General features: G+C 38.8%; 1 protein-coding gene across 1 annotated transcript in view; it reads left to right on the forward strand.

Annotated features, from left to right (window-relative positions):
• Positions 1-24,642, forward strand: part of POLA1 (DNA polymerase alpha 1, catalytic subunit) — a 205,507-nt gene that overhangs the window by 6,039 nt on the left and 174,826 nt on the right. Inside the window, exons 7-19 of the mRNA XM_063343448.1 lie at positions 300-398; positions 2,325-2,517; positions 2,754-2,922; positions 3,814-3,992; positions 7,548-7,660; positions 8,123-8,239; positions 15,434-15,508; positions 16,753-16,891; positions 19,633-19,790; positions 20,784-20,868; positions 21,670-21,731; positions 22,475-22,564; positions 24,219-24,335. Coding sequence (XP_063199518.1) covers positions 300-398; positions 2,325-2,517; positions 2,754-2,922; positions 3,814-3,992; positions 7,548-7,660; positions 8,123-8,239; positions 15,434-15,508; positions 16,753-16,891; positions 19,633-19,790; positions 20,784-20,868; positions 21,670-21,731; positions 22,475-22,564; positions 24,219-24,335 — 1,596 coding nt within the window. The remainder of the gene's footprint in view (positions 1-299; positions 399-2,324; positions 2,518-2,753; positions 2,923-3,813; positions 3,993-7,547; positions 7,661-8,122; positions 8,240-15,433; positions 15,509-16,752; positions 16,892-19,632; positions 19,791-20,783; positions 20,869-21,669; positions 21,732-22,474; positions 22,565-24,218; positions 24,336-24,642) is intronic.

The following is a 24,642-nucleotide window of genomic DNA, read 5'->3' on the forward strand; positions in this document are numbered from 1 at the left end:
TAAAGGCATGGTTAGCTATTGAAATGCCCACTGTTTGAAAACCGTTTCACTTATTGAGGACCATTTTTGTCTCAAACTTTACCGAAAAAATCTAGTGTGTGTCTTCATGGGCTGATTGCTCAGGTAACTTTCTTTTTATGTGGCTGAGTTGTGTATCAGGAGTTGTGTTTTCTGATACACAAATGCAAGTGAGAAATACTGGTGGCCGCCTTTCTCTTTGGTGAAAACCTTACCAACAAAGGCAAAAGAAAACATTAAACAGCACCTCTTTTTTTTGTCACTTCTCTTTCAACATTCAGACTGTTCAGATAAGTCCACCACCAGTTATAATGCTGAAAAGGAAAAGATCTGCTGGAGTACCACTGAATCCTTTCTCTGTGCAGTCACAAACTCCTAAGGTAAAGGAAAAATATCACAGAAGTTCTCATCAATAAGAATTAATCAGTACTTTGGTTGATTTGAATATTGTTGTCTTTTATTTCTGCTTCTAGAAATTACCTTTCTCATTAGCTTCCTTAGCTTAGTTACTGTGTAACTTCATGCATTTTTTGTCTTCCCCTTCCATGTTAATACATAAACAGAATAAAACTTTTTCTGTATCTTTAGTATAGTAGTAGTAGTAGTATATAGCTGTTACATTTGACAGGTGAAGCTGTTTTTGTAATGTTAGGTGCATGACATGAAGGTGAGCTTCTGCTTTGTGTCTTTTTTCCTGAGAGTAGAAGAGACCCTTGTGGCAAGGAAAAGATGATGGTAACTAAAATAAACAGAAGAAAGAGTATTTGTTGGTGTGGAAAAGGATAAGAAACTCATCTTCTGCAGAAATGGAAAGCAAATGGAAAATTGAAGCTATGGATAGATGTTTACCATAGTGCAAGACTTTGGAGTGAAAGGAGGGACAGGCTGCTAGGGATGGAAAGCTAGCATTTTCTTAAGAGTTATGGTAAATGAGAAGAACTTTACAGCTGGAAATACAACGATATATTTGGTAAGAGTCTGTAGCAGGCAAATGGAGTAGAGTAGATAAGTCTGACTTGTGAAACCTTGTGTAATACTGACATCAACTTTTATGTTGAAAATAATCACCAGTGGCACTCCTTTCAACAGTTGTGTTGGAGCCTGGAAGTAATTGAAAAAGAAAAAAGGGGGAGATACAGTAAGAGAGGATCTTTGTCTTTATGGTGCAAAACATTGGTTGCTTTCACAGGAAACATTGAGAAGGAAATTACTTCCTAGGCAGGCTGTTCAGGTGATAACTTCTGTGGTCCTAGGAGGAGGAACTGGAGATTTTAGACAGTGAAACAGATGAAGAGGATGAGAGTGCAGCCTTAGAAAATAAATGGGCATAAAAAGCAAGATGGCAGCAATGCTTTCTACTTCAGAAGATGAGCAGAAATAGAAGTATAAATAAATTCATTTGGCTGAACTAGCAAAAATTTGTTGGTGAAGGTAGATAAAGTAATGTTTGCTTTCTCTTTAAGGTGAGTGAAGCCTGGGTTTGATGTTGGCTGCAGCAGAAGTAGCTGAGCTGAGATTAAAACTCTACAAACGATTGTGTGCAACTCTAAATTCTGTGTCTGTAAATAACAGCTTTCACTGAAGATAAAGGTTTTGGACCTTGCTGCAGGTTAAGTGCCAGTAAATGCAGAGACCTGTTGTTAGTCACGGTGGAGGCCACTTCATACGCATCTTCCATAAGAAGAGGTTCTGTAGCTGCTGCCATAGTGGTATCCTATTTAAAAAACAAACTCTCTGCTTATTGCCTCGGAGTTTACGCTTGCAGAGCATGCTGAAATGTGGTTTCTTTGTTTTCCTCTCACTCTCCCTGTCATGTCTATAGCGGGAAGAAATCCAATGGAGAAACACTCTGCTCTCTAGATCCATGGAGTCCTGTAGACATCTTGAACTCATTACTGATAAGAACTGCTGTATTGGCCTTCCCCAGATGTTCCATGCTCTGTCCCTGCCTGGGGACAGGCATATTGTCATATACTCAGTTGACACAGAGGTTTTAATTTAGGAATGGAGTAGTGCTATGTGGTAAAAATAGTGAAAGTAACCACAGAATTAATTAAATGTCAACCATGGCCTGTTGTAAACTGCTTTTTAAAATTAATAGTAGAAACACATCACAGCATAAATGATACTATAGAATTTCAAGTTTACTTTTGAGGAGTTTTAGCTATCGTGCTGCAAAATATGTGGAGCTTTTTCTGTAGCTCTTGTTACTTGTTCTTCAAATAGCGAGTACTAGATTATTTTTTTTTCCCCTTTTTTGCTCTTAAGAGATTTTTTTTTTAACTCATGGCTAAAATGTCTTTCAGGTAATCACTCCTGTATCAAAGAAAGCTCCTGCTCATCTCAGAAAGGAAGCTCTTCCTCCAGCTTCATTTCGTCCTAAACGTCCCAATTACACAGCAAAATCTGTCATAGTCTCTGAAAATGAGGATACTGAGTATGTGCAAAAAGCTACAGAAAATGGAATAGTGAAGACAATAGCAGAGAAAGCTATTGAAGGTATCAAAAAGAAATCAAAACCCAGTTCTGGCAACTCTTTAAATATGGCACATTAGTGTTAAAACACTTCTTAGTTTATACTAATTAGATGCTTAGCTTAAACGTGATGTTTTGTTTGTATATTAATACTGTATATTACATTCACGCATATAGTATGCTATCTGTGCAAACCGCTGTAGTACACAGCGTGTTATTTCAGTGGCTCAAGCGTTTAGCTCTATGTGCAACACTTCCAGATGATGATCAGGGAATGATGGATTTTGATGAGGAGGACTTTGATGAACCTATGGAAGCAGAGCACGTGGAAACTGTACCTGAGACAGCTGAAAGCTTGAAGAGAGACAAGGAAACTGAAAAGAAAGAGACAGAGCAGCTGCAATCGGGGAAGAAAGAGACATCTGTCTTGTAAGAATCTCTTTTTCTTTTTTGTTTTTCCTTCCACCAGTAAGCCTTAGATTTATCTTCATATTTGTCTTTGCCAGTGGGATAATTGTGATACAGACAGAATGATGATAATGCTATGCAATGTTGTTTTATTTTTGTAGTGATGTTAAAAATGGTAATGTTGAACATGCTGATAGCTACTTAATTGAAAATACTTGATGTTCTTGGGATTTAGCACATGACAACATAATACGTATTTCAGTATGTGGATGTGGCTCAATGTGGGTGTTGAACAATGAATTTTGCTGACAATAAGCAAAAATGAGGAATTGCTAACAATGCTTATTCTAAGCAACTATGAAGGTATTTCATAATGTTAGTTTTAGTTAAAAGTATTGTCGCTAAAAGTAATTTCACATTTGGAAATAGGAAAAAAGGGAGGTTTTCCCCATTATTTTTTTTTTATTGTTTGGAAGAATCTTGACTCATATTTTTCCATACCTTTAAACTGTAAAATATTTGAATAATCAAAGAGACTTAAACATTTAATGATTGAAAAGATAATTTTGTTGAAATAATCCGTTGTACCCACTGAGCAGCTTGTACAGATGGATGGATGTATTTGTTATCTAAAGGCTTGAATGACCAAGGCTGAAATAGCAGGCGAATGACTTTTGAAACTTTTGTGTTGTGTACTGAGAACCATGCTTGCATGTGGGTTTTCTCTCTTTGTCACTCCATCCTTCTTTTCAGAGGAAATCGGAGAAAACCCAGCTGTTGGAATGTTGCACAGTAGTGGAAAGAGCAATAAAAGGCCTGAAAATATAGGGCTGAAATAAGGTGAAGCAGTGGTGGTTGTAGCAAAGGCACAATTTTACTTCTCGTTTCTTTCTTCTTCTGCAAAATGTGCAGAAGTTCTTCTCTCCCAGATATCTCATGTTGGGACGGAATTGATGAGGATGAAGCTGATCTAGTAGCGGCAGAAGTTCAGCTGGACCCCAATCTCCTTCCACTTGTGAATGGGGAAAATGATGATCAAGTCTTAAGATTTTATTGGCTGGATGCTTATGAAGATCAGTACAGTCAGCCAGGTAACTATTCAGTTAAAGGGAGAAAATGCCATTCTGATGCTTTATCTGTAACTGGGGTTTTCAGAGTTGCCTAAACTATGTCTAGATACCCTGTCTTGGTGTGCTTTATAACTTGTGTGTTGATCTCTTATTTTTCCACACCCGGTCCTCAGTGCAGGGCACTATGACTGGACAAAGTAAGAATGTTGTCTCTTGATCTAGTATAGCAGTAGTAGGGAGGTACAAAGGAAACTACTAGTGCTTCTCAATGCAGGTTGACCCACTGGCTGTCTTAAAACCCTGTGCACTCCAGAAGTAAGCTGGATATTGTAAATTTCTTACTCAGTGGTACAAGAATTGAGCATGCTTCCTCCTTGTTTCTGGAAATGTAACTTAAAATTCTGGTGGATTATTAGAAACTCTACAGTAGCAGTTGCACAATTTTATACGAAGGAAAGGTATGCCTATCAAGGGAGGAAGGCGCCTGAAAAATAAAAGCTCTGTCTAGATCCCTTTATTCAAACTCTCTAAATCTTGAAGATTGTCCCTGTATTAACATCCTTAAGATACTTTGTGCAATTGAAGTGTGAATCCTGGCTCTTAACGTCTTCAAAACTGCGGCATTCTAATCTCAGCCCTGACAAAAGAAGTCGTGTTCACATCTGTTCTAAGCGCTTCCCATCCGTCCTCTCATTTCATCAGCAGCTTTAGGATCTTGGGTTTCTAATTCGTGCTTCATGTAGGTTTACCGGAAGGTTCTTCCATATGTTGTTGAAGGTTTTCTGGGTTGATGCTGTAAGCATTGAGTCAGATACGTTTCTCTGTTACACCTTTTGTTGTGAGTTGGGATGCCAGACTTGGATATGAGACTGTGCTGGGCTGAACAGCTTGGTAATGGGAGTGGTAATAATCATAGATATCTTGATGAAATCAATGGCTCTAATATAAAATTGCTACTTTTAAAGACCCCACTATTGTTCTTTTTCTTTTTTTTTTGTCTTCTAAGTCACTGGTTGCTGAATGGAACATAATTATGAAAGGATTTCTGTTCCTCGCATGCAAGGAGTGTTCTTTTCTCATTATGACGTTTTCAGGATTGAATAATAAAGGCTGCACCTGTTTTCAATTAGTAGTGTAGAAGGGAAAATTTTGATATTGCTTTTTGTTTAACATGTTCATGATCTTTGTTTATGCCTCATTTGCTGTGATGTCAAATGCATTGCCTGAAGAGTAAATACTATAGCATAATCATAGGACTCTTTCAAACTTAATGATTTTTTTGGAGGCATACTTTTCATAACTCCCTTTACTGTCTCGGGCAGAGAACTTGAGAATTGTAATCCTATTAACATTTTAAAGAAATAACGAATAAAAATTGCCCTTTCTTTTCCCTCTGCAAGACATTTTTCCCTGTCTCTTGACCTTGCTTGCCTTTTGGTTCATTGGTAACACAATCTTTCTTTTGACAGACTTTGTATTTTATAAGCTTTACTCCTATTTTTTCCTTTCCTTTCCTTTCCTCCCTCCTTTCCTTTCCTCCCTCCTTTCCTTTCCTCCCTCCTTTCCTTTCCTCCCTCCTTTCCTTTCCTCCCTCCTTTCCTTTCCTCCCTCCTTTCCTTTCCTCCCTCCTTTCCTTTCCTCCCTCCTTTCCTTCTTTCTGTAGTCAGGCTTACAGGGAATAGGTCCTGATATCTCTTCTCTCATTTTTTGGTTTTACGTATGAAATGTCTCTGAAAACTTGTTGAAGTTAGCCCTGCTTTTGTTGTGTGTGCATGTTGGGAGGATGGTGTGTGTGTGTGTGGGTGTTGGACTAGATGACCTCAAAAGGTTCCTTCCATCCTAAATTACTTTGAATTCTGTGAAATCTGGTGATTGAGACCACTTATTTGTCCATGGTAGAGTTGATTGAAGCTTGTCTTTGCAATCCAGGCAGCCTTTTACACTGTCTTTGACTGGCTTTATGTATCCTTTCTACCTCATGTACTTACATGTATGCCTCCGACGGGTTAGCTTCTCCATCCTCTTAATATTGCCAGCCGTCCAAGCGACCATCTCCTGTTGTTTCCTCCATAGTTTCATCTTTCTGTATGATACAAACCTATCTGAGTTTTTTATCCCTTTAAAAAAGAATAAAGAAAGACTGCTGGGGACAAGAACTTCATCGTGTCACTTAGATCTGTAATTTGAGCTTTTTCTAGATCCCTTTATTCAAACTGCCTAAATCTTGAAGATTGCCTCTGTATTAAAATCTCTAAGATACTTTGTGCAGGTGAAGCTTGTTTCCTTGCTCTCATCATCTTCAAAACCGCAGCATTCTCTTCTCTGTCCTTGACAAAAGTAGTCTTGTTCACAGCTATTCCAAGCACTCAAGAAATGATTTTTCTTAGCCTGTCACTCTGTCGTCTGTCTTAGTGCATCCTCACTGATTTATCTTTGATCTAATGGAGTAAGAAATGTGCCTTTACGTCTGGTGGATCGCGTGGCAAAGATAAATTATAACTCTTAACCAAGGACTTGTTTGTGCATTGTCAGACCAAGAAGAAATGCAGGTTTCAAAATCTTCCTTTCAGTCTCAGCTCTGATTATTTCTGATTTTATTAACTGTAGGGAGAGTATCTTTCATGTAATCAAATTCCAAATTATTTGTAGTTTGAAGAGAACTCAGGTGAAGTCGGGTTTTTGAGTTGTATTTGGAAGTTTATTTTACTTGTAATTCACAAACTGTACATGAAAGTCAGCTAGCCCTGTTCCATGCTATTTCAAAGTTAAACGTCAATTGATTAGCATTTTGCAGCATTTTGTGCTAATGTCACATTCTCCATGGCTCAGACATGTGCATGTACAGTAATGACGTGGTCCACAGTGAAGAGTCAGTTGTGCTTGTCCTGCTGTATATATAGGCTTTCTGAATGTCTACCTTGGTTACGACTGCTGTCTTAGCATCCAGGTTTCTCGCGATGTCATACATCTTTCGGTGTCACCAGTTTTTAAAAATAGTTGTTTGAAAACTTTCTACAGTCGATCAGCTTCTAGTTGCTGTTTTCAGAATGTGTTTCTCCAGGTCTTCTTAGTAGTAGAGTCTTGATCTCATAGTACTAAAGTAGAGGGAAAAAAGGGTAGCTGTGCTGGTCTAGCTGAAGAATAAAAAATTGTAGATGACACATGTTTCAGGAGTGATTGACAGCACAGGCATTCTGATTATCTTCAGCTGACTTCTCTTTCCTTCTTCCCTCTCCCCATGAATTATCAAACTAATGTAGGTAGAAATGGAATATCAGAACAGAATTCTGAGACTGGCTGTGTGATGCCATTTTGAATTTCACATATCAAGGTGTTGTTACTATAGTGATGGAGGTAGGGGCCTGAAGAGCTATACAGGTATCCATTTGTAAAGCTGGTATTTAAAATGATTTAGAATGTGCTGATACATCGGAAAGACTTGTGGTTCAAGGACCTGAACCAGAAATGGTTGTGTTTCTGTGCAAGAATACATAATAAGCTGCTTTAAGCAACATTAAGAATGATTAATATTTAAGAATTGCATACTGAATTCTTTGCTTTACCCTTCTTCCTTAGGTGTGGTATTTTTGTTTGGCAAAGTTTGGATTGAATCTGCAAACACCTATGTCAGCTGTTGTGTTGCAGTGAAAAATATTGAGAGAACTGTTTATCTGCTGCCACGTGAAACAGTAAGTATGTCTTTTAAGCATGTCAAACGTAAGTGCCTTTCATTCTGCTTATGGCAGGTTATGAGTTCTAGTAGCATGTTTATGGGAACTGTTAAAAAAGCCAGTGTTGTCTGAGGTAGGTGGTGAAGTTAAGTACATCATATACACAGGGTATCAGGTGACATGCAGAGTAGAGCGTTGCTGCTTCCCCCCGACCCTAACTAACAACTGTAGACAAATTGCTACCTTTAGACCGGCTGCTTAGGAAATAAAGTTGTCTTGAAGTATAGAAAACTTAGCGCTTTTTAAACTGTTTCAAATAATATTTTTTGAATTTGGGTTTTCTTGAGTGATTACATTGTAAATGCATGTGTCTCTTAAAGAAGAGACACATGATTCATAACAGCAAAGCAAAATTCAACTTATTGGTCATGTCTGCTGGAATCTTTTGTTAATTTGTAAAACCTGACTTCTGTTTTTAAGGAAATTGACCTATCCACTGGCAAAGAGACTGAGACTCCGGTAACTATAATGAGTGTTTTCAAGGAATTTAATGACTGCATTTCACCGAAGTATAAGATCATGAAGTTCAAATCCAAGGTTTGTCTACAAGCATGCTCTTTGGTCATTTTCTGTTGTTCTGGTTCATAAGGTGGGAAGTCTGTTGAAACGCTGTCCAGTGGGGGAGGTTATGCCGAAATGCAAATACGTAACTCCTGACAAGTGTAAGTGTACCTCCTTGTAAAAGCCATTCCAGTGTCTTCCCAAATATCCATAGTCCTTTAAGAACAGTAAATCTGCAACATGATTGTTCCACCAGAAGTTTAAACATACTGCTCTTGAAAATAGTCATTCATTAGCTTCTTTGAAACTGGGTTGAATGCCAGACCGTCTTTCTTGCTTGCTGAGTTATTTTTGGGAATACAGAACAGATAGAAGTTCTCACACCTAAAGCCTGGGTATCTGCTCGTGGTGTCAGAGTTTAAAATGAAAGATATTGTTGTCCAGCAGATAGGTCAGTACACTGGGATTAGACTGTCTTCGCATCTGACCAGGTGTTGTATTGAACCGTATCTCTTGGCCTGTCTCATCCTTCTCCTCACCCTTGCAGATTTATGTTTTTAGAATGTGTGCTATTCAGAACATGGATTGTTATTGCCTGTTTATCCAGGAGGTAACAAGTTGTGAGGACTGTCATCCAGTCTTGAAACTTAAGCCATTCTGGTCTTACAGTTCTGGGCAATAGTCTCATAGTGTTATTTTGCTGTGTTCTGTTTGCTCAACAAATCCTTAAAAGAACACTGGAAAAACAAAATTTGTATAATGGAAAAATTGCACATAAAGTAATATAATACTTGTCTTAAGGCTGCAAGAAAAGAGCTGATACTGCTGATAGCGTTGCAGGTTTGGACTGAATTAAGTTTGCTAGTGTGAGAAAGCTTTCATGTTCGTTTATGTAGAGCATTTGTCTTTTGGCGGGGGCGGGCAGAGGTGGGGAGTTTGTTCATAAAGGTGGCTAACATGCAAGTTAGAGCAAAAGATTTGTTCAGAGTGAAATGCTCGGAAACTTTTCTGTTTCTCAAAGTAAAATGTCAAAGCTGGCTTTCATTGTAATTACTGGGTGGTGTAATTAGTTGTAACTTTTCCCAACTGGTAATTGGGAATTTGCTGGCAATTCCCAGCTGGCAGTCTTGTGGCTTATAGGATTCGTTCCTGAATAGTTGATCAGGAAATAGGATGGCAAGTAAAAATGCAGGAAGAATGGAACTTAACAATATGTAAATGAGGGAAAATAAAAACAAGTTCATATGGTAATTCACATTGGAAGGACCCTCAGGAGGTCATCTAATTCAAAGCTAGAATACTTCAGGAAGATTAAGTTGTTAAAGTGGAAATGTGAGCATTGTTTCTTAAATGTCAAATTCATGCAAGAAGTGACATCTTTTTAGCAACATGTAACATTATTTATGTCTGTCAGGGAAAATGCATGTTTCATTAGAACTTTGTAAAACTTGATTGTTATTTTTTTGTTCTAGCTTATTTTCTGTGTCAAAATTCTGATGCAAATTTAGCTTTTTTCAGTTTTATCAGTGATATTTGTCCTGTATATTTAATTATAGCTTAGCCATTATGTATGGGGGTCGGAAAGGTAACAGTAGGTAAAAAACAAGTTTGTAATAGCACACTGTTCAAAGACCCTTTCAGGAATGAGGGAGAAAACTCAGGGCCAATCAATTCTTCATTAAAAGAGAGCATACAAACACTTGTACTCCAGAGATGGAAGGAGGGTGAAAGGCCTTTGAAAAGATGCAGATCTGCTAACGGAATCTTGGGAAACTTCCACTTGTTCCATGGTGCGCTAAGGAAAGAATAGCGTGAGTGAGGTAATGGAGTAATATAGTTTAACCTTCAAAGATGGCTTTTAAAAATCAAGGTAAACCATATGCAGGAAGTATTTGAACTGTTATTTCTGATGTTAGTTCAAAGCTTATCAAATTCTTACTGAGTTTACACAGAGCTTGGGATGGAAGACCCAACTGTGTTGTCCAGACACATGACTGCAATGCATCTGGGGTCCTTGGGAGGGATCCCTGGAGTGATCCCTGGCAGGAATAGGGAAGTAGCAGCACTAAGGCACTGTTCAGGTCTTGCCCAGAATGTTTTGACACTTGATCACTGTGATGAGGAAAGATTAATTCAAGTGACAACAGGTACAAAAGATGGTAATTAGAAGGATGAGACTGGCAACTAAGACTGCATAGCCGTTCACTCAGTTCCCCCGCATCCAGTAGGATAGGGAGAAGAGGGAGAAGAAGGAAAAAAAACCAAACTTGTGGGTTGAGATAAAGACAGCTTAATAGAACAGTTATGGCTAATAATAATAATAATGGTAAAAAAATATAGAAAATAAGTGACACAATACAATTGCCTACCACCCGATTATTGATTGCCCTGCCTGTCCTGAGCAGTGATTGTGGATTCCTGCCCCTGGCCAACCGCCATTTATATCCTGAGCATGACATCCATGGTATGGAATAGTTCTTTGGCCAGCTTGTCCTGTCTGTGCTCCCTCTCAGCTTCTGGGAAGCTGAAAAAGTCCTTGACTTAACGTGAGGATTACTTAGCAACAGCTAAAACAGTATGTATTATCAGCATTATTCTCATACTAAATCCAAAACACAGCAACTACTAGGAAGAAAACTAACTCTATCCCAGCTGAAACCAGGACGGAGACAAAAGGAGAAGCATTTATACCAGAGATAACTATGAAAGAGCTTTAATTTTTTTTTTAGCCTAGTAAAGTGAAGAATAATGATAAAACCTTTTTGCTCTCTAAAAACATTAAAAGGGGATGAGCAGCCAGAAAGCTATTTAAAGGACAGTTTTAGCAAAAGAACAAATTTATAAATTTTAATTCATGAATAAATTAGTCAGGATAGTTGGGGGTGCAGAGAAGCTCAGGAATAACCTACCAGCAGTGTTCTAAACATTGTGTTTGAATTCATCAGACTCTTCAGTAAACTGAATTTTACTAACATGGTAAAAGGTTATACAGCTTTATTTTGCTGGCGTAATTTTCTGCTGATTGGTAGTTACTGCCTTCTGGAAGGTTAATTAATTAATTAATGAGTTAATTAATGAGAACTGGAGCTATCAGGGGGAATATGGCGCTAGTAAGGAGGGGGATAAGAGAAAAGATAAGATTGAAGAGCGGAGCTGTTGGTGAAGCCTTTGGAGGACTATTCAAGGCAAGTATTACAGTAACTCGGTCATTCTCGCTAAACACAAAATTCACTGAACAAGTGGCACCAAATCTGGGCAGGCTTCCATCTCTGCAGCAGGGGGTTCTTTTGCCGCCTGCAAGATAATTGTGGAAGTAGTGGGGTTGTCCCATTACTGCACCCCCCCTTTTCTTTTGTTCCCCTCTGGGAGACCTCAGTTTGCCTGGTTATATACCTTGTTAATCTGAATTTCATAAGGAGTCATCATCTTTCTTTTCATTGCAGTCATACCACCAGAGATGTGTTGCTATACAGCCCGTGCATCTGTGTTCCCACAGGGGCGTGCAGGGCTTTCGGATGAAATGGTGGTGGCATTCAGCTGAGTGATCGCTCCAAAATGTGATCTTCACGCAGTTGTGACTGTATGTGGTTAAGAGCTAATACGCTTTAGAACTCCCCTGTACTGTAACATGCAGGCAGCCTTCTACTACTGTGTTGTTAAGGGTTGGTGTTTTGAAAGATTTTTAAAAGGCTAATGGCAATGTTGCTCAGGTGAGCAGAGCACTTGTGAGCAGTGCATTCAGAGTAACGTAAGTCTCTTGTTCTTCCACCATTAGGTGGAAATCAGAAAGGTTACTAGCATACCTACCCTGCACCCAAAGCTGTTTTGTTCGGAATACCCAGTTTTGTGATGATGCGGAGAGAGCCACTATTTATACACTGAGGCAAGTTGTTCTCTGTGCGCGCGTGCGTGTGCATCTTGGCCTTGCCAGCACCAAACTTGGTCCCTGGGAGCAGATACACTTAAGCCATATCATTTCCTCCTGCACCTGCTGCTAATTGTAGCTTCAATGGGTTGCCCTGCTGCCAAGTTAGCAAGTCTTCACAAATCAATTTGAAAGCAGCCTTACTCCACTTACGAACTTAGCAGCTAATCACTGCTGCTCATTTCTGCTCTCTGAAGGGCCACTTGAAGGGCAGATTACTCTGCAGCAAAGCATTCATTCACTGCAGTTATGACCAGACGCTTGTGTAATTGAGCTGAGCTCTGTGGAATAACGCAGATGAATCACTGCAGCATACTATTTTTACACTATGTTCAGCTTGCGTTTGCAACAAGCACTTGTTTGAAGCCTGAGGGTTTTTTTTTTTTAATTAAAAAAAAAAAAAAAGGAGGGGGGTCACCAGTAATATGTGCTAAAAGCAGTGCATTGCCATCTGTTATGTTACAGCTATGATGTGCTGCTCGTGTGAGGTGCTGTTTTGGCTCAGCAGTTCAGATGTACACTTGCATGATAATTTGTAATGCTGTTCTGACTTCATAGTGGTGTTCTTTTACCAAGTTATATTACTCTCTTCTGCTTCCATGTAGCTGTTGATGCCATAGCTGTTTCTGGATTTGCCTTCTTCCTATTTATAGCAGAGAGCCCTCTCCTCTCCTACCCAGGCTTTGCAGCCTTAAAACTGCAGTGTTATGAGAAGTAGCAAGCTTAACAGCTCATTGTAGTGCACTCAAGCAGCTATTGCTGATTCTATTGATAAGGACACCCCCCCCCCCCCCAAACTAAATAACTTCAAGTTTACCTAACTGTGCATATATCTTATTTATTTGTAAATTTTATTCCAATTTATAGTGACTTTGTTTTTTCTTATTAAACGCACTCTAGTGGTATATTATGCTGACTCTATGTTTAATGTGCTGAACTTAGTGCACTGTCCAGTGAAAATATGCTTTTCAATTTAAGGGGCCTCTAGGAATTCTTATAGTAAGAGTAAAGTTCTAGCATAGTTATGACATAACATAACAACAATAATATGTAACAGTGGTGCAGATGGTTTGTGAAGTATTACAGGCCAGAGCATACATATTAGAGGATAGAGCAAGGCATTCCAGCAGGTACCATAAAGTTGTCGCACAGGATATTGTAATTATTTGGAAAATGAAGGTGGTTACACATCATGGTGGAAAGAGGAAAGACAAAGCCCACCTGGAGCTGAATCTTGTGAGGGAGGCAAAAAGCAGTAGGAAAGGCTTCTATTTGATACAAGAGGACTAGGGGAAGATGTGGGCCTGCTGCTGAAAGGGACAGGTATGTTCTTGACAAAGAGTACGGAAAAGGCCTGGATACTGAGTGTCTTCTTCACCTTGGTCTTTACTGCTAAGATGAGCCTTCAGCAATCCCTGACCCCAGGGGACCAGAAGAAAAGCCTGAAGCAAAGAAGACCTCCCTTTAGTGGAGGGGGATTAGGTTAGGGAACATTTAAACGACTTGGACAGGCACAGATGCATGGGACATGATGGAATGCACCCATGAGTGCAGGGTGAGCTGGACAATATCACTGCAAGGCCGCACTTGGTTGTCTTTAAAAGGTTATGATGATGAGAGGAGGTTCCTAAGGACTGGAAGAAAGCAAATGGCAAAGCTATCCTCATGATGGGCTAGGAGGAGGAGATTCCAGGGAACTGAAGGCTCACCTCAAGCCCTGAGAAAAGGTGGTGAAGCAACTAATTGTGAAAACAACGGTTTTCAGACACAAAGCACAAGAAGGTTCTTGGGAGTGTTCAGTGTGGATTTACAAAGGGGAAATCATGCTTCACCAAGCTGGTAGACTGGCTTGGTGGACGAGGGGAGAGCAGTGGCTGTTGTTTATCTTAACTTTAGTAAGGCTTTCAACTCTATCTCCCATAGCATCCTCAAAGACAAACTGATGAAGTATGGGCTAGGTAAGTGAAACGTGAGGTGGACTGAAAACTGTCTCCGCTGAAAACCAGCTGCACTGCTGGGTTCAAAGTGTTGTGATCAGTGGCACAAAGTCCAGCTGGAGGACAAAGCAGGAGGAATGGCTGATGCACCAGATGGGTGTGCTGCTGTTCAGAGGGGCCTTGGCAGGCTGGAGATGTCTCATGGCCTACAGGAATCTCATTGACTTTAAAAAAGGGAAATATTAAGTCCTGCACCAGGACTGGAATAGCCTCGGGCACCAGTAGATGCTGGTGGCTGACTAGCTGAAAAGCAGCTTTGGAGGGAAGGGCCTGGTCATCCTGGTTGACACTAAGTTGGACAAGAGCCAGCAATGTACCCTTGCAGCAAAGGCAGGACAAAGGGCACCCTGGGCTGCATGAGGCAGAGCATTGCCAGTAGGTTCAAGGGAGGTGGTCCTTCCCCCTTACACAGCCCTGGTGAGACACATGTGGAGTGCTGTGTTCAGCTGAGCTTCCTGATACAAGTGAGACGCAGACATCCTGGAGCACATCCAGCACGGGACCATAAAGATAATTACAGGGCCTGGAGCATCTGTCATGTGAGGAGAGGCTCGGAGACCTGGGACTGCTCAGCCTGGAGAAAGAGAAGCTTTAGGGTGAGGGATTGGTGGTGCAAATCTTATCATTGTGTATAAACATCTGATGGGCAGGAGTAAAGACGACTCTGGCAGACCCCTGTCGTTGGTGCCCAGTGGAGGACAAGAGCAATAGGTACTACTTGAAACACATGAAATTTATCAGAACATAAACCACTTTTTACTGTAAGGGAGGTCAGGCAGTGACACAGGTTGCCCAAAGAGGCTGTGGAGTCTTTGTTGGTGATATTCAAAACCAGACTGGAGAGGGCCCTGAACAACCCTCTTTAGTTGACCCAGCTCTGAGCAGGCAGCTGGACTGGAAAATCTTGAGATGTCTTTCCATCTCAGCTATTTTGTGATTTTTATGGTGGTCTGCAATCACCAATTCTCATGAGTATATCTGAAGCCTGTGAATTTACAGAATGTTTCTGAGTTCTCTTAGCTATTAAGCTTGTACATTTTTTATTTTGTAGTGGATAGTATACTTGTAAGTCAATTCTGTAGAAACTCTTTGTGCTAAGAAAACCTAAAAAGAAGTAAATATGGATACTAAAACACTCTTACTATCTTTAGATGGTTATAATGAGTTGCAGAATGGGTAATGTATGGTCAAGCCCATGATATTTGAGATGTATGTTTTGGCTGTCCTTTATTTCATTAGCTTTCTTATTGGACAGAATGACTATTCAATTGGGAGATATTGAAAAAATAATATTTTTGTTTTATATAGAAAGTGGAAAAATATTATGCTTTTGAGATCCCGGATGTTCCAGCAAAATCTGAATACTTAGAAGTTAAATATTCGGTGAGTATAATTAATCTGATGAAAGACTAGAACCTGCTTTCTTACCTAATTAAGAATTTCATGATTTTACTAAAAAAAAAATTAAACATTTGCAGGATTTGGTCTTCAGTGGCTAGTGGCTGTACCTCTGTTGCTGTGTGTAGTTAGTTGCTCATTGTCTTGTAATTTAAAAAAACCCCAAGGTTAATAGCTAAGCTCGTGGCTTTTTTTTGTTATCATTTGTATGTTGATTAGTCCTTAACAAAAACAGTTCATTACCAGGTAACATATAACATATTGATTTGTTAGCGTTAGTTCTATTTGTGTAAATAAAGCATGAGGTGAAAAAGTACTTCCTACAGCTACTGCATTCTTCCCTAATTATAATTTGGTTATTGATTTACAACAATCTGTATTCCCAATTGTCCCGCTTTATTTTTTATCACATTGCCACTGAATCAACAGTCAAATTAGCTGTGCTGGATCAGGGCCCAAAGTACTGTAAGATGTTTTGAATTACTTACTACCCTTAAAAGTTTTGTTGAATCCATGTCCGGAATATAGCTGATATCTCTGCTTATATGGCTCTTGCAAATAGCAGCTGGGTGAGAAAGGCTTTTGGTGAAGAGTTGTAAAACTGAGCAGCAAAGGTGAAAAAAAATTCCCATGAAAACATCAGTAGCTATTCTTCATTAGCAAAAATACTTGATTTGGTTTCAAGTGTAAGAGATTCAGCAGTCTTGAACCTGTTGGGTCAATTGCTGAGATAATGCCTTTTAAAACCGTTTTTTATGCTAGTTCTAGGTGCAAAAGCAGCGTCCCATTGAGATTTGCTAGCTAGCTCAAATTTTTCTTCAGCTGTGCAGAAGCACTTTATCCAGTCTTTATACCAGAAAAGATTAAAGCTGTAACTATCTAATTAAGTTTACAACATGAGCAGTTTCTGTATTAAAATGGTCATTGAACATTGGTGTAGTCTTGGCTGATGATAATATCTCCGTCTTATATCTAGTATGCATGGAGAACTTTTGCTTTGGTGCGTTTTTACATTACTGTCCTGATTTTGATATGCACCTATTTAAGTCGAGTCAATAGTGTAATTTCTTCAGTTACTGTAAGGGATTATGGTTTAAGGCTTTGCTTGTGGGAAATTACAGTGATTTCAGGTATTGTGTAGTTTTGTTAAGGTGCTGTCTGAATATAGCTTGTCAACCTTGAAGACTTCTGTGAGGTGAAATGACTCACTGCTTTCTGTTGCTTGTTAGGCTGAATGCCCTCGACTTTCCCAAGATCTGAAAGGACAAACATTTTCACATGTATTTGGAACTAACACCTCTAGCCTGGAACTTCTCCTGATGAGTAGGAAGATCAAAGGACCGTGCTGGCTCGAAATAAAAAACCCACGTATGGTGGTTTGAATGTGAAATACTTGGTTGCTGGAAAACACACATAACTTATAGATTGGGGGGAGGAGGGGAAATTTAAATTGTACTGATAAATTATAATTTTGTAAAGTAACCTTGCAACTTATCTGTAATTTTCATTATCTAGTACAGATTGTAACAACTTCTTTTTTTTGAGTGAGAGCTCTATCCATGTAAAGTTGCACACAGTAGAGATGAGGCTATAACTTCGACTGGCAGTGAGAGGGAACTGTGCAGTGCCTACCAGCTACTCTTTGCTGCATAGCCTAAAGCCACATATACCGAGCTAAATTTAGTTTCCTAGAAGTTTATTCCTCTTTCTTCTCTTGATAACTTAAGATTTCTGTTTTTTCTGCAAATGGATCTTTTTAAGAACAAACTGCTGCTAGATGGCTTTTTTGTTTGTGTGTTAGTTGATTGTTTTGTTGTTTTGTTTTTTTTTCTGGCACTTAGAAAAGTTTGTGGTGCAGCGCTTTTTTAGTTTGAAATCCTTTCTGCCTTGTAGGTGGTGTGCAGCACTTACAGGTGGCTGTGCTGCCTTCTTTTGGCTTGGTTAGAGCCCTCTATTCAAGGTGTGCTGCATATTCCCAAGAACATAGGGAAGCTGATCGTACTGGACAAAAGCTACATCTGTTAGTGCAGCCTCCTTGGGGCACTTCAGATGTAGAACTGGCAGTATGAACGCTGACGCCAGGGGGATTCTCCTCTTCAGCACCTCGTTCAGTTGCTGACAAAGCTGATATCAGTAAGGATTTTGAGCTGGAACAGAGAAGACAAATCGCTGACTGCCAAAAGACGGATTAGCTGTGATGGGTTTTCCACCAGACGTTGGCAAGCATCAGTGTACTTTCTGGCACTGATTTTAAAGGCCTAAGAGCGTTTTTGTTTTTTTTTAACTTGCACTCTCTGCCCAAGAACTGACCTTGTATTTCTTGGGCGTTTTCTTTCTTCACCTGAAAATAGTCCAGAGCTGTTTTGTTCCTCATATCCAGTATGACAAATGTTATGGCAATGATAACCAACAGTTCAGGCAGTATTCAATTTTACTTAATGCTGATGTGCATTATCTCCCATTAGAACTACCTTGCCTGAGCTCAGGTACTGATTCCACACCAGAGTTAAATGGTAATTTAAGGGAGCTTTTTCTTCCCCGCTCCCACATCTCTATTACAGCTTTCAGACTTCTACAACTTCTTCAAAAACTGTCATAATGAAGCTGTCTTTTCAGGTTGAGTATTGGTGCTAGATAGCACCAGAGATTTCTGAGAGCAGCCGTCTCCAAACTTGTTAGGTTGCATACCCTGTTAGTAAAAAAATTGAGCATGTACCCTCAATACATAGATATTTATTTATAAATTGTATATATGTACTACTGTACTAATATATTATGTGCATCATGAGATAAACACGAAAACAGAAATTTAAAAAGGACGAGGTATGTGAAATAAACACTTTTTAAAGTATTTGTTTATTTTTTTAATGGTACAAAAAATGTTTTCTTCCTACACCCCAATGGATTGTCTTATGCACCCGCTGGGGTGCACGCACCCTACTTTGGAGACCACTGCTCTGTAGAGCGCTAGTTGAAGCTCTGGGTGTTAAGGTATTGGAAATCAAAGAAAAAAGGTGTTAAGCAATTGATTGCCTGTCTTCCTTTGGAGAGATCATCAGTGTGTTATAAATGAAGATATTTTAGTCGGTTCCTAATTGCATGTAGAGCAAGGATAATGAGAGAAGGTAAAATCTGTGGGTTTCCAGAGAGGGGTCAAATGATTTTGTAGGGAGGAAGATAACTAGGTCTACCAACAGCTATCTTCAAAAGGTTAATCTGTCAGAAATGTAACCTCAGCTTCTTACTGTGTATAGTGAGTTACCTCATCAGCATTTTTTGTGAATGACTTTTTTTTTTTTTCTTTAAAGCAAGTAAAGAATTACAGACCAAAAAATTCTCAAATGATAATGGGTGGTGAACATGTCTTTTTTTTTTTTTTTTTTTTCCTCCATCTATCTATATAACTCTTTAGCTCTTGTACGCTTTATGTCTAAATAATGTTCTGTGGTCTCCCTTACATTGTAGGATAGATTATACTACCAGGGTAGGATGAACTCTCTTATGACACCCTCCATCTCCTTATTTCCATAATCACGTTTCTGAAGGACTATATCTAAATGAATTAATTATCTGGTGCGTTTCAGTCAGTCATATGTTCGTGTTCTCATTTGATCAAAATTCTTTTGATTATCACTCTGGCTGCCTTTTCTGTAGCGCTTGAGAAATTTCTGAGTATTCTTTCATTTCATTTGTATTAATTTAGATTTTATGAAGGCTTCTCCCTTTGGTCTGACTACAAGATGAGATGCTAAAAGGTGGTATATTAATTTAGGTGTGGAATTTTGCTCGCTTGGCTTATACATTTCTCTACTATGACTCTGTATAAAGCTGCCTAAAGCCTTTTTTTTTTTTTTTTTTTTGGCATTACACATCTTCCTGACCTCGATACAAATCTCCCTCTCTTCTTTGGTGTTAAAGAGCCCCTGGTGTGACTAGGCTTCTGACTGGGCAGTTGGGGCCCAGGGATTTATCAAAAATTGGGCAGGATTACTATGGATCTTGGACTGTCCCACAAGGGCAAAAGGACATGGTCTGTGCAACAGTGCCATTAGAGAAGCCTTCCCTTGTGGTTCCCGGAAGAATGAAGTTGGTTTGTGTTGTTTCCTCAGAGCCTTCAACTCAGTCGGTCAGCTGGTGTAAGGTGGAGGCTGTGGCCATGAAGCCTGGCTTGGTGAATGTGGTTAAAGATCTTTCTTCTCCTCCTCCTCTCGTGATCATGTCCCTCAGCATGAAGACCACCCAGAACCCAAAGACTCACCAGAATGAGGTAAGTAGTCTGCTCTCATTTTGATTTGGTTTGGTTTTGCTCTTTGGCATCTACTAAACATTTTCTAAGGCTCAGAAGAACTTCACCTGATAAAATATGTCTAAATGTATTTACTGTTGAATAAACTTTCTGTGCCTTGGGCTCTTCAAAGAAATTTTTACTGGGGTCTTACCAGCATGAGATGTAGGTGGCTACTCTCAGTTGTGGACTGCAGACCACAACATGTAGTTAGGCACATTTATCTGATTTTTAACATCAATCTCCCTAGCCTAGGAAGAGATTTGGTATTCACTAATAGGATAGGATGGTTGTTTCTGGCTAATTGAATGGAAGAAAAATTAGGCTGGCAATCTTTTCATGCAGAATTAGTCCTCCTGGTGAAGTTAAATATTTTGGGGGTGAGTATGGAAAATTTCTGGTTTATAGCCAGCGTAATGAGACACATGCCATATACCAGCAGGATGTCCTTGCCAAGGTGTTTCTATCTGCTTTGTCTTTTGTTGAGTTTTCCTGAACAGTGTCTGGAGAACCAGGATGTCCTGGCAGCAAAGCAAGCAGAAGGATCAGTGACGCTAATAGCTTCTAAACACTAAAATCTCTTGGCTTCTTGGCAGCCTTGAGTGCTTGCTCAGGGGCAGCCCTTCTGGAGGCAAGCCTTCTGCATGTCCTGTCCTGCTTACATCTCCCTTGCGCTTCGTAGGGAATTCGTTAAATTGTGGGGTCTGGTGAGGTTCAGAATAAAATTTCAAAAAAGCAGTTTTCCAAAATTATTTTTCCTCTCGGATTTCTAAGATAATAATTTAGGAGTAAGTTCTGCTTTATTTTACTTGAGATAATTGATGACTTTTCTGCTTTTATTCTACAAAAGATCTTTTGTAGAAACAAGAGAAAAGAGATGAGGAAACTTTAAAAAAAAAAAAAAAGGTGGGAAGAAATTAGTATCGATAGCAGTCATGCTTATGAAGTTGTGTGTTCTGTATCTCTTTGGTATAGATTGTGGCTGTTGCAGCTCTCATTCATCAGAAATTTCCTTTGGATAAGGCTCCTCCTCAGCCTCCTTTTCAGACACACTTCTGTGGTATGTACATAACTCATAACTTCTGTTATGAGTAGAAAAATAATTCTTCAGAGGTTTTCATTTATTGTTGTGTTTTTTGGTTGGTTTGTTTTTTGTGTTTTTTTTTTTAATTAATTCTGACACTTCAGCAGTAATGGCTTAGAATAACTAAGTAGCAAAGTTTAAATTCCAAGGCGAGCTTTTCTCCCTGTTTTTAACTTCACTGGTTACTGACTTTTTATTGAAGACTTTATTGAAAAAATCTTAATTTGAGATGATGCAAAGTAACCCTGCTCTCTATAGTTTCCTATCATTTTTATTACTTTTACTTCATCATGTATTCTCTTGGATTACTTTCTTCACCTGTTAATTTAGACCATTTATTTACTGCCACTTAGGTATTTTTTCAGTTCAGTTCTTCTGAACAGAATTTAAAAAAATTGTCACACTTATTTATAAACAAGTTTTCTTAGGAAAAAAAAATCTCTTGCAGCAGTGTCGTTATAGTAAGATCAGCTAAACCCTGAGATTCAGACCCCAGTCAGAAGAGGAGTGTTGAATGCTTGTGAAGAGGAAGTTCTTCGGAAGCTGTGGGCCATAGTTTTAATCTCCAATTATAACTTCAAATATGACTGATTAAAACTTTTTAATGCTTTACTCAGTTATCTAAAAGACAAGTATTCACGTAAGACTGGCTTTTTAGAATTAGAGGTTAGTTTTCCTTAGCTCCCTTTGTTGTGGATGGATGGTTGTGGATGGATGCTTACGGGGAGGGTACAATTAAGAGCTTGTATTTAAGAATAAATATAATTTCTTTTGCAGTTGTTTCCAAACCGAACGATTGCATTTTTCCTTATGACTTCAAAGAAACTATTAAAAAGAAGGTAAATTCATTTCGTTAGCCTTCTGATTGCAGTAGCTTTTAAAATACGAACTTAATGTTGTTTTGGGTAAGTTGCGTAAGAGAAATTTTTAAAGCAATGGCATGACTATTTAATTTCCACTCTGCAAACCTAAATCCAGGTATTTATTCTGTGTTGCTTTTGAAAAGAGAGGTGTGTGCTCTGTGTGATTCAGTACTGCTGCTAGTTATGCTCATGAAATAGACTGAGTGTTAGACAAGAGAGTTGGAAAGGTTTTGCAAAGAGGCTAAAATTGTGATTAGTTTTCTTCATACCTGACTATGTACTCATAGTAAACTGGAAGGATTTGTTTCTTCTTGCCTTGGAAAGTAAAGTCTGTCAAAATTTAGAAGACATCCTTTCTAAAGGGCACTAGAAGAGCTGACAGAATAATAAAGTAACCTATTTTCATTTTTCCTCGTGTTTCTGTGTAATCTTAAGCCTGTGAGTGAAGGATGCACATGGAGCATTTTCCTGGTGTGTTTGATTCTTAGGAGGCTCTTAAAATATCACTAGACACCTGCATACAAAAGCAAAATGGAAAAAAGCCTCTGAGAAAAGCTTTCTGTGTCTATGGGAGTGAGAACAAAAAGCTTTGAATTATAGAAGGAAAGGGAGAACTCTGTGGTGCTTTATTATTGTCTTGTAGCTAGTAGGGGAGAGGAGATGTTTCCATTTTAAACTTATTGGGTCATTGAAATCAGGTGCTCTCTTGCTCCTTTTAGAATGCTAAAATAGAAATTGCTGCAACAGAGAGAACACTGCTGGGATTTTTCCTTGCGAAGATTCACAAAATTGACCCAGATGTTGTTGTGGTGAGTAGTTCTGAGACTTTGAGAGTTAAATTAAAGCATATTGTCAGTTGGTCAGCTTTGTTCTTTTTCTTTTGTCCCCTTGTAGGTTTTATAATGTTTATCTTAGACTGCCTTATGAATTGAATTTGCTTATAAGACAGCAGGTATACTTTGATACAAAGATGATACAGAATTTTCCCGGACAGCATTTTATACATCCTATTATTTCCCATAGTATCCGAAATAGGCAGTATTTCCATAGTACCTGAAACAAGTTGTGTTTTTTTTTTTTTTTCTTTACTCAGAAAGACAAAATGCAACAAAAACCCGCATGTGATTTTGTAGAAAAATGGGAACTCTTGGTACACTTAGGAGTCTGTTTCAGTTCAGATGTTCATATAATTTGCTTTACCATTTAGATTGTGTTTATGCTGTAAATCAAAATGATAACTTATACAAACCCACATGATCTAAGCAAAGTTTTGTAATAAGCGTTCTTATGTTTTCTTCTGTTTTGGCAGCGGAGGATTTATTACAATTACTCATTTTCTTTTTTTGTTATGTTTAATTAATGTACAGTCCTGACTTTCATTTAATGAAATTTTGAAGACAATTTGAAGTCGGTTATAAATCTGAGGTTGGTTATATACAACCTGTTACTCTTCTGTAGGTAAATACAAATAATTAAGTGGTTGCAATGGGATGAAATGGGCGGTCGGGTTCCTGATGTTTTCAGCTCACTGTGGCTGGTATCCAGTATTCGCCCTGTGAGCTGAGCTCCTGGTGGTTATGGGAAGGAATCAGGGGAAGCACTGCAGCCAGTGGTTTTTGATTGAACATGCCAGCAGTGTAGGGGTGGGAGAGCTCTGATCCTAAAACCAGCAGAGCTGTGTTAGAGCAGTTTAATTTGTACCTGGTTTACTTAGTGTTGTTGAAAAACAAGCTATATCAACATATGTAGGACCCCGCTTCTCTGGCTGTAACGCTGCTGCTGATTTTAAGGAGCTTCTTCTGTAGCACAGTTTTGCACTACACAGATGTATCTGATATGGTGAACCTGCGGTTCCTGGTGACTGGCTGGTCCACATAGACTCATGTTCCTCAGGGTAGCATTTTGCTTTCAGCTGCGATTACAGACCAGTGTCATCAGTGTCCTCAGCATTGTTTAAACTTTGCAACTATTGCTGGGGTAGTTTGATGTGTAAATATTAGTTGCAAGGTCTTCCTGTCCGGATTTAACAGCTGTGCCTGTTGTAGTATTAAAAGAAAAAAATTACATTATTTTGATGTCGATATTGAGGCTGTCATGGATGGAGAGAAAAGGAATTCTTACACTTAAGTTGATATGCTGAATGAAGAATGTTGGTTTGGTTTTTTTTTTTTTTCTAGAAACCTCTAAATCCCAATCTCTGGTATCAAAGCATAAAGCTCAATTGTGTGTGCTATAAGCCAGTTATAGAGCTTATTTTGGTATTCTGTGGAACAGCATTGTTAGTGTTAAGACTAATGAGTACTGTTGATGAACGTTCTCTTAAAAAGTGCTTTCTATGAGAGAGATAATGCCATCAATTAGTTGAAAAAAACCATAAAGGGCAAAGGAATACTGACTGTGTGGAAGTAAATCTTTCAATTTGCATTTGTTGTAATGTTTTTTTGTTATTTTTTCTGCTGCAAGGGTCATAATATTTATGGATTTGATCTGGAAGTGCTGCTTCAAAGAATTAATGCGTGCAAAGTCCCTCACTGGTCCAAGATAGGTCGACTGAGGAGGTCCAATATGCCAAAGCTTGGGGTAATAAGATTGCTCAAGTCTTTTAAGCCCCTTTACATTGCATGTGATTAAAAATGAATTAATTTTGCTGAGGAATTGTAAATGTGACACTGATGTATTTTGACTGTTGGTCATGCTGAATTTCCTGTGTCCCAGATCAGAAATGATGAGTGTTTATATGACTTTTATTACAGTAATAAGCTAAACTAATTTTCAAGTTAGACTAATTTAGTTTACATATCTCGAGTAGATGATGGTAATGACAGATTAATTGCAATAGTCTTTACTGTAACAGTCTTTGTCTGCTATAACTGTAAAATTAGAAAAT

This window comes from Chroicocephalus ridibundus, chromosome 1 (genome assembly GCF_963924245.1).
Source record: "Chroicocephalus ridibundus chromosome 1, bChrRid1.1, whole genome shotgun sequence".
Taxonomy (NCBI): domain Eukaryota; kingdom Metazoa; phylum Chordata; class Aves; order Charadriiformes; family Laridae; genus Chroicocephalus; species Chroicocephalus ridibundus.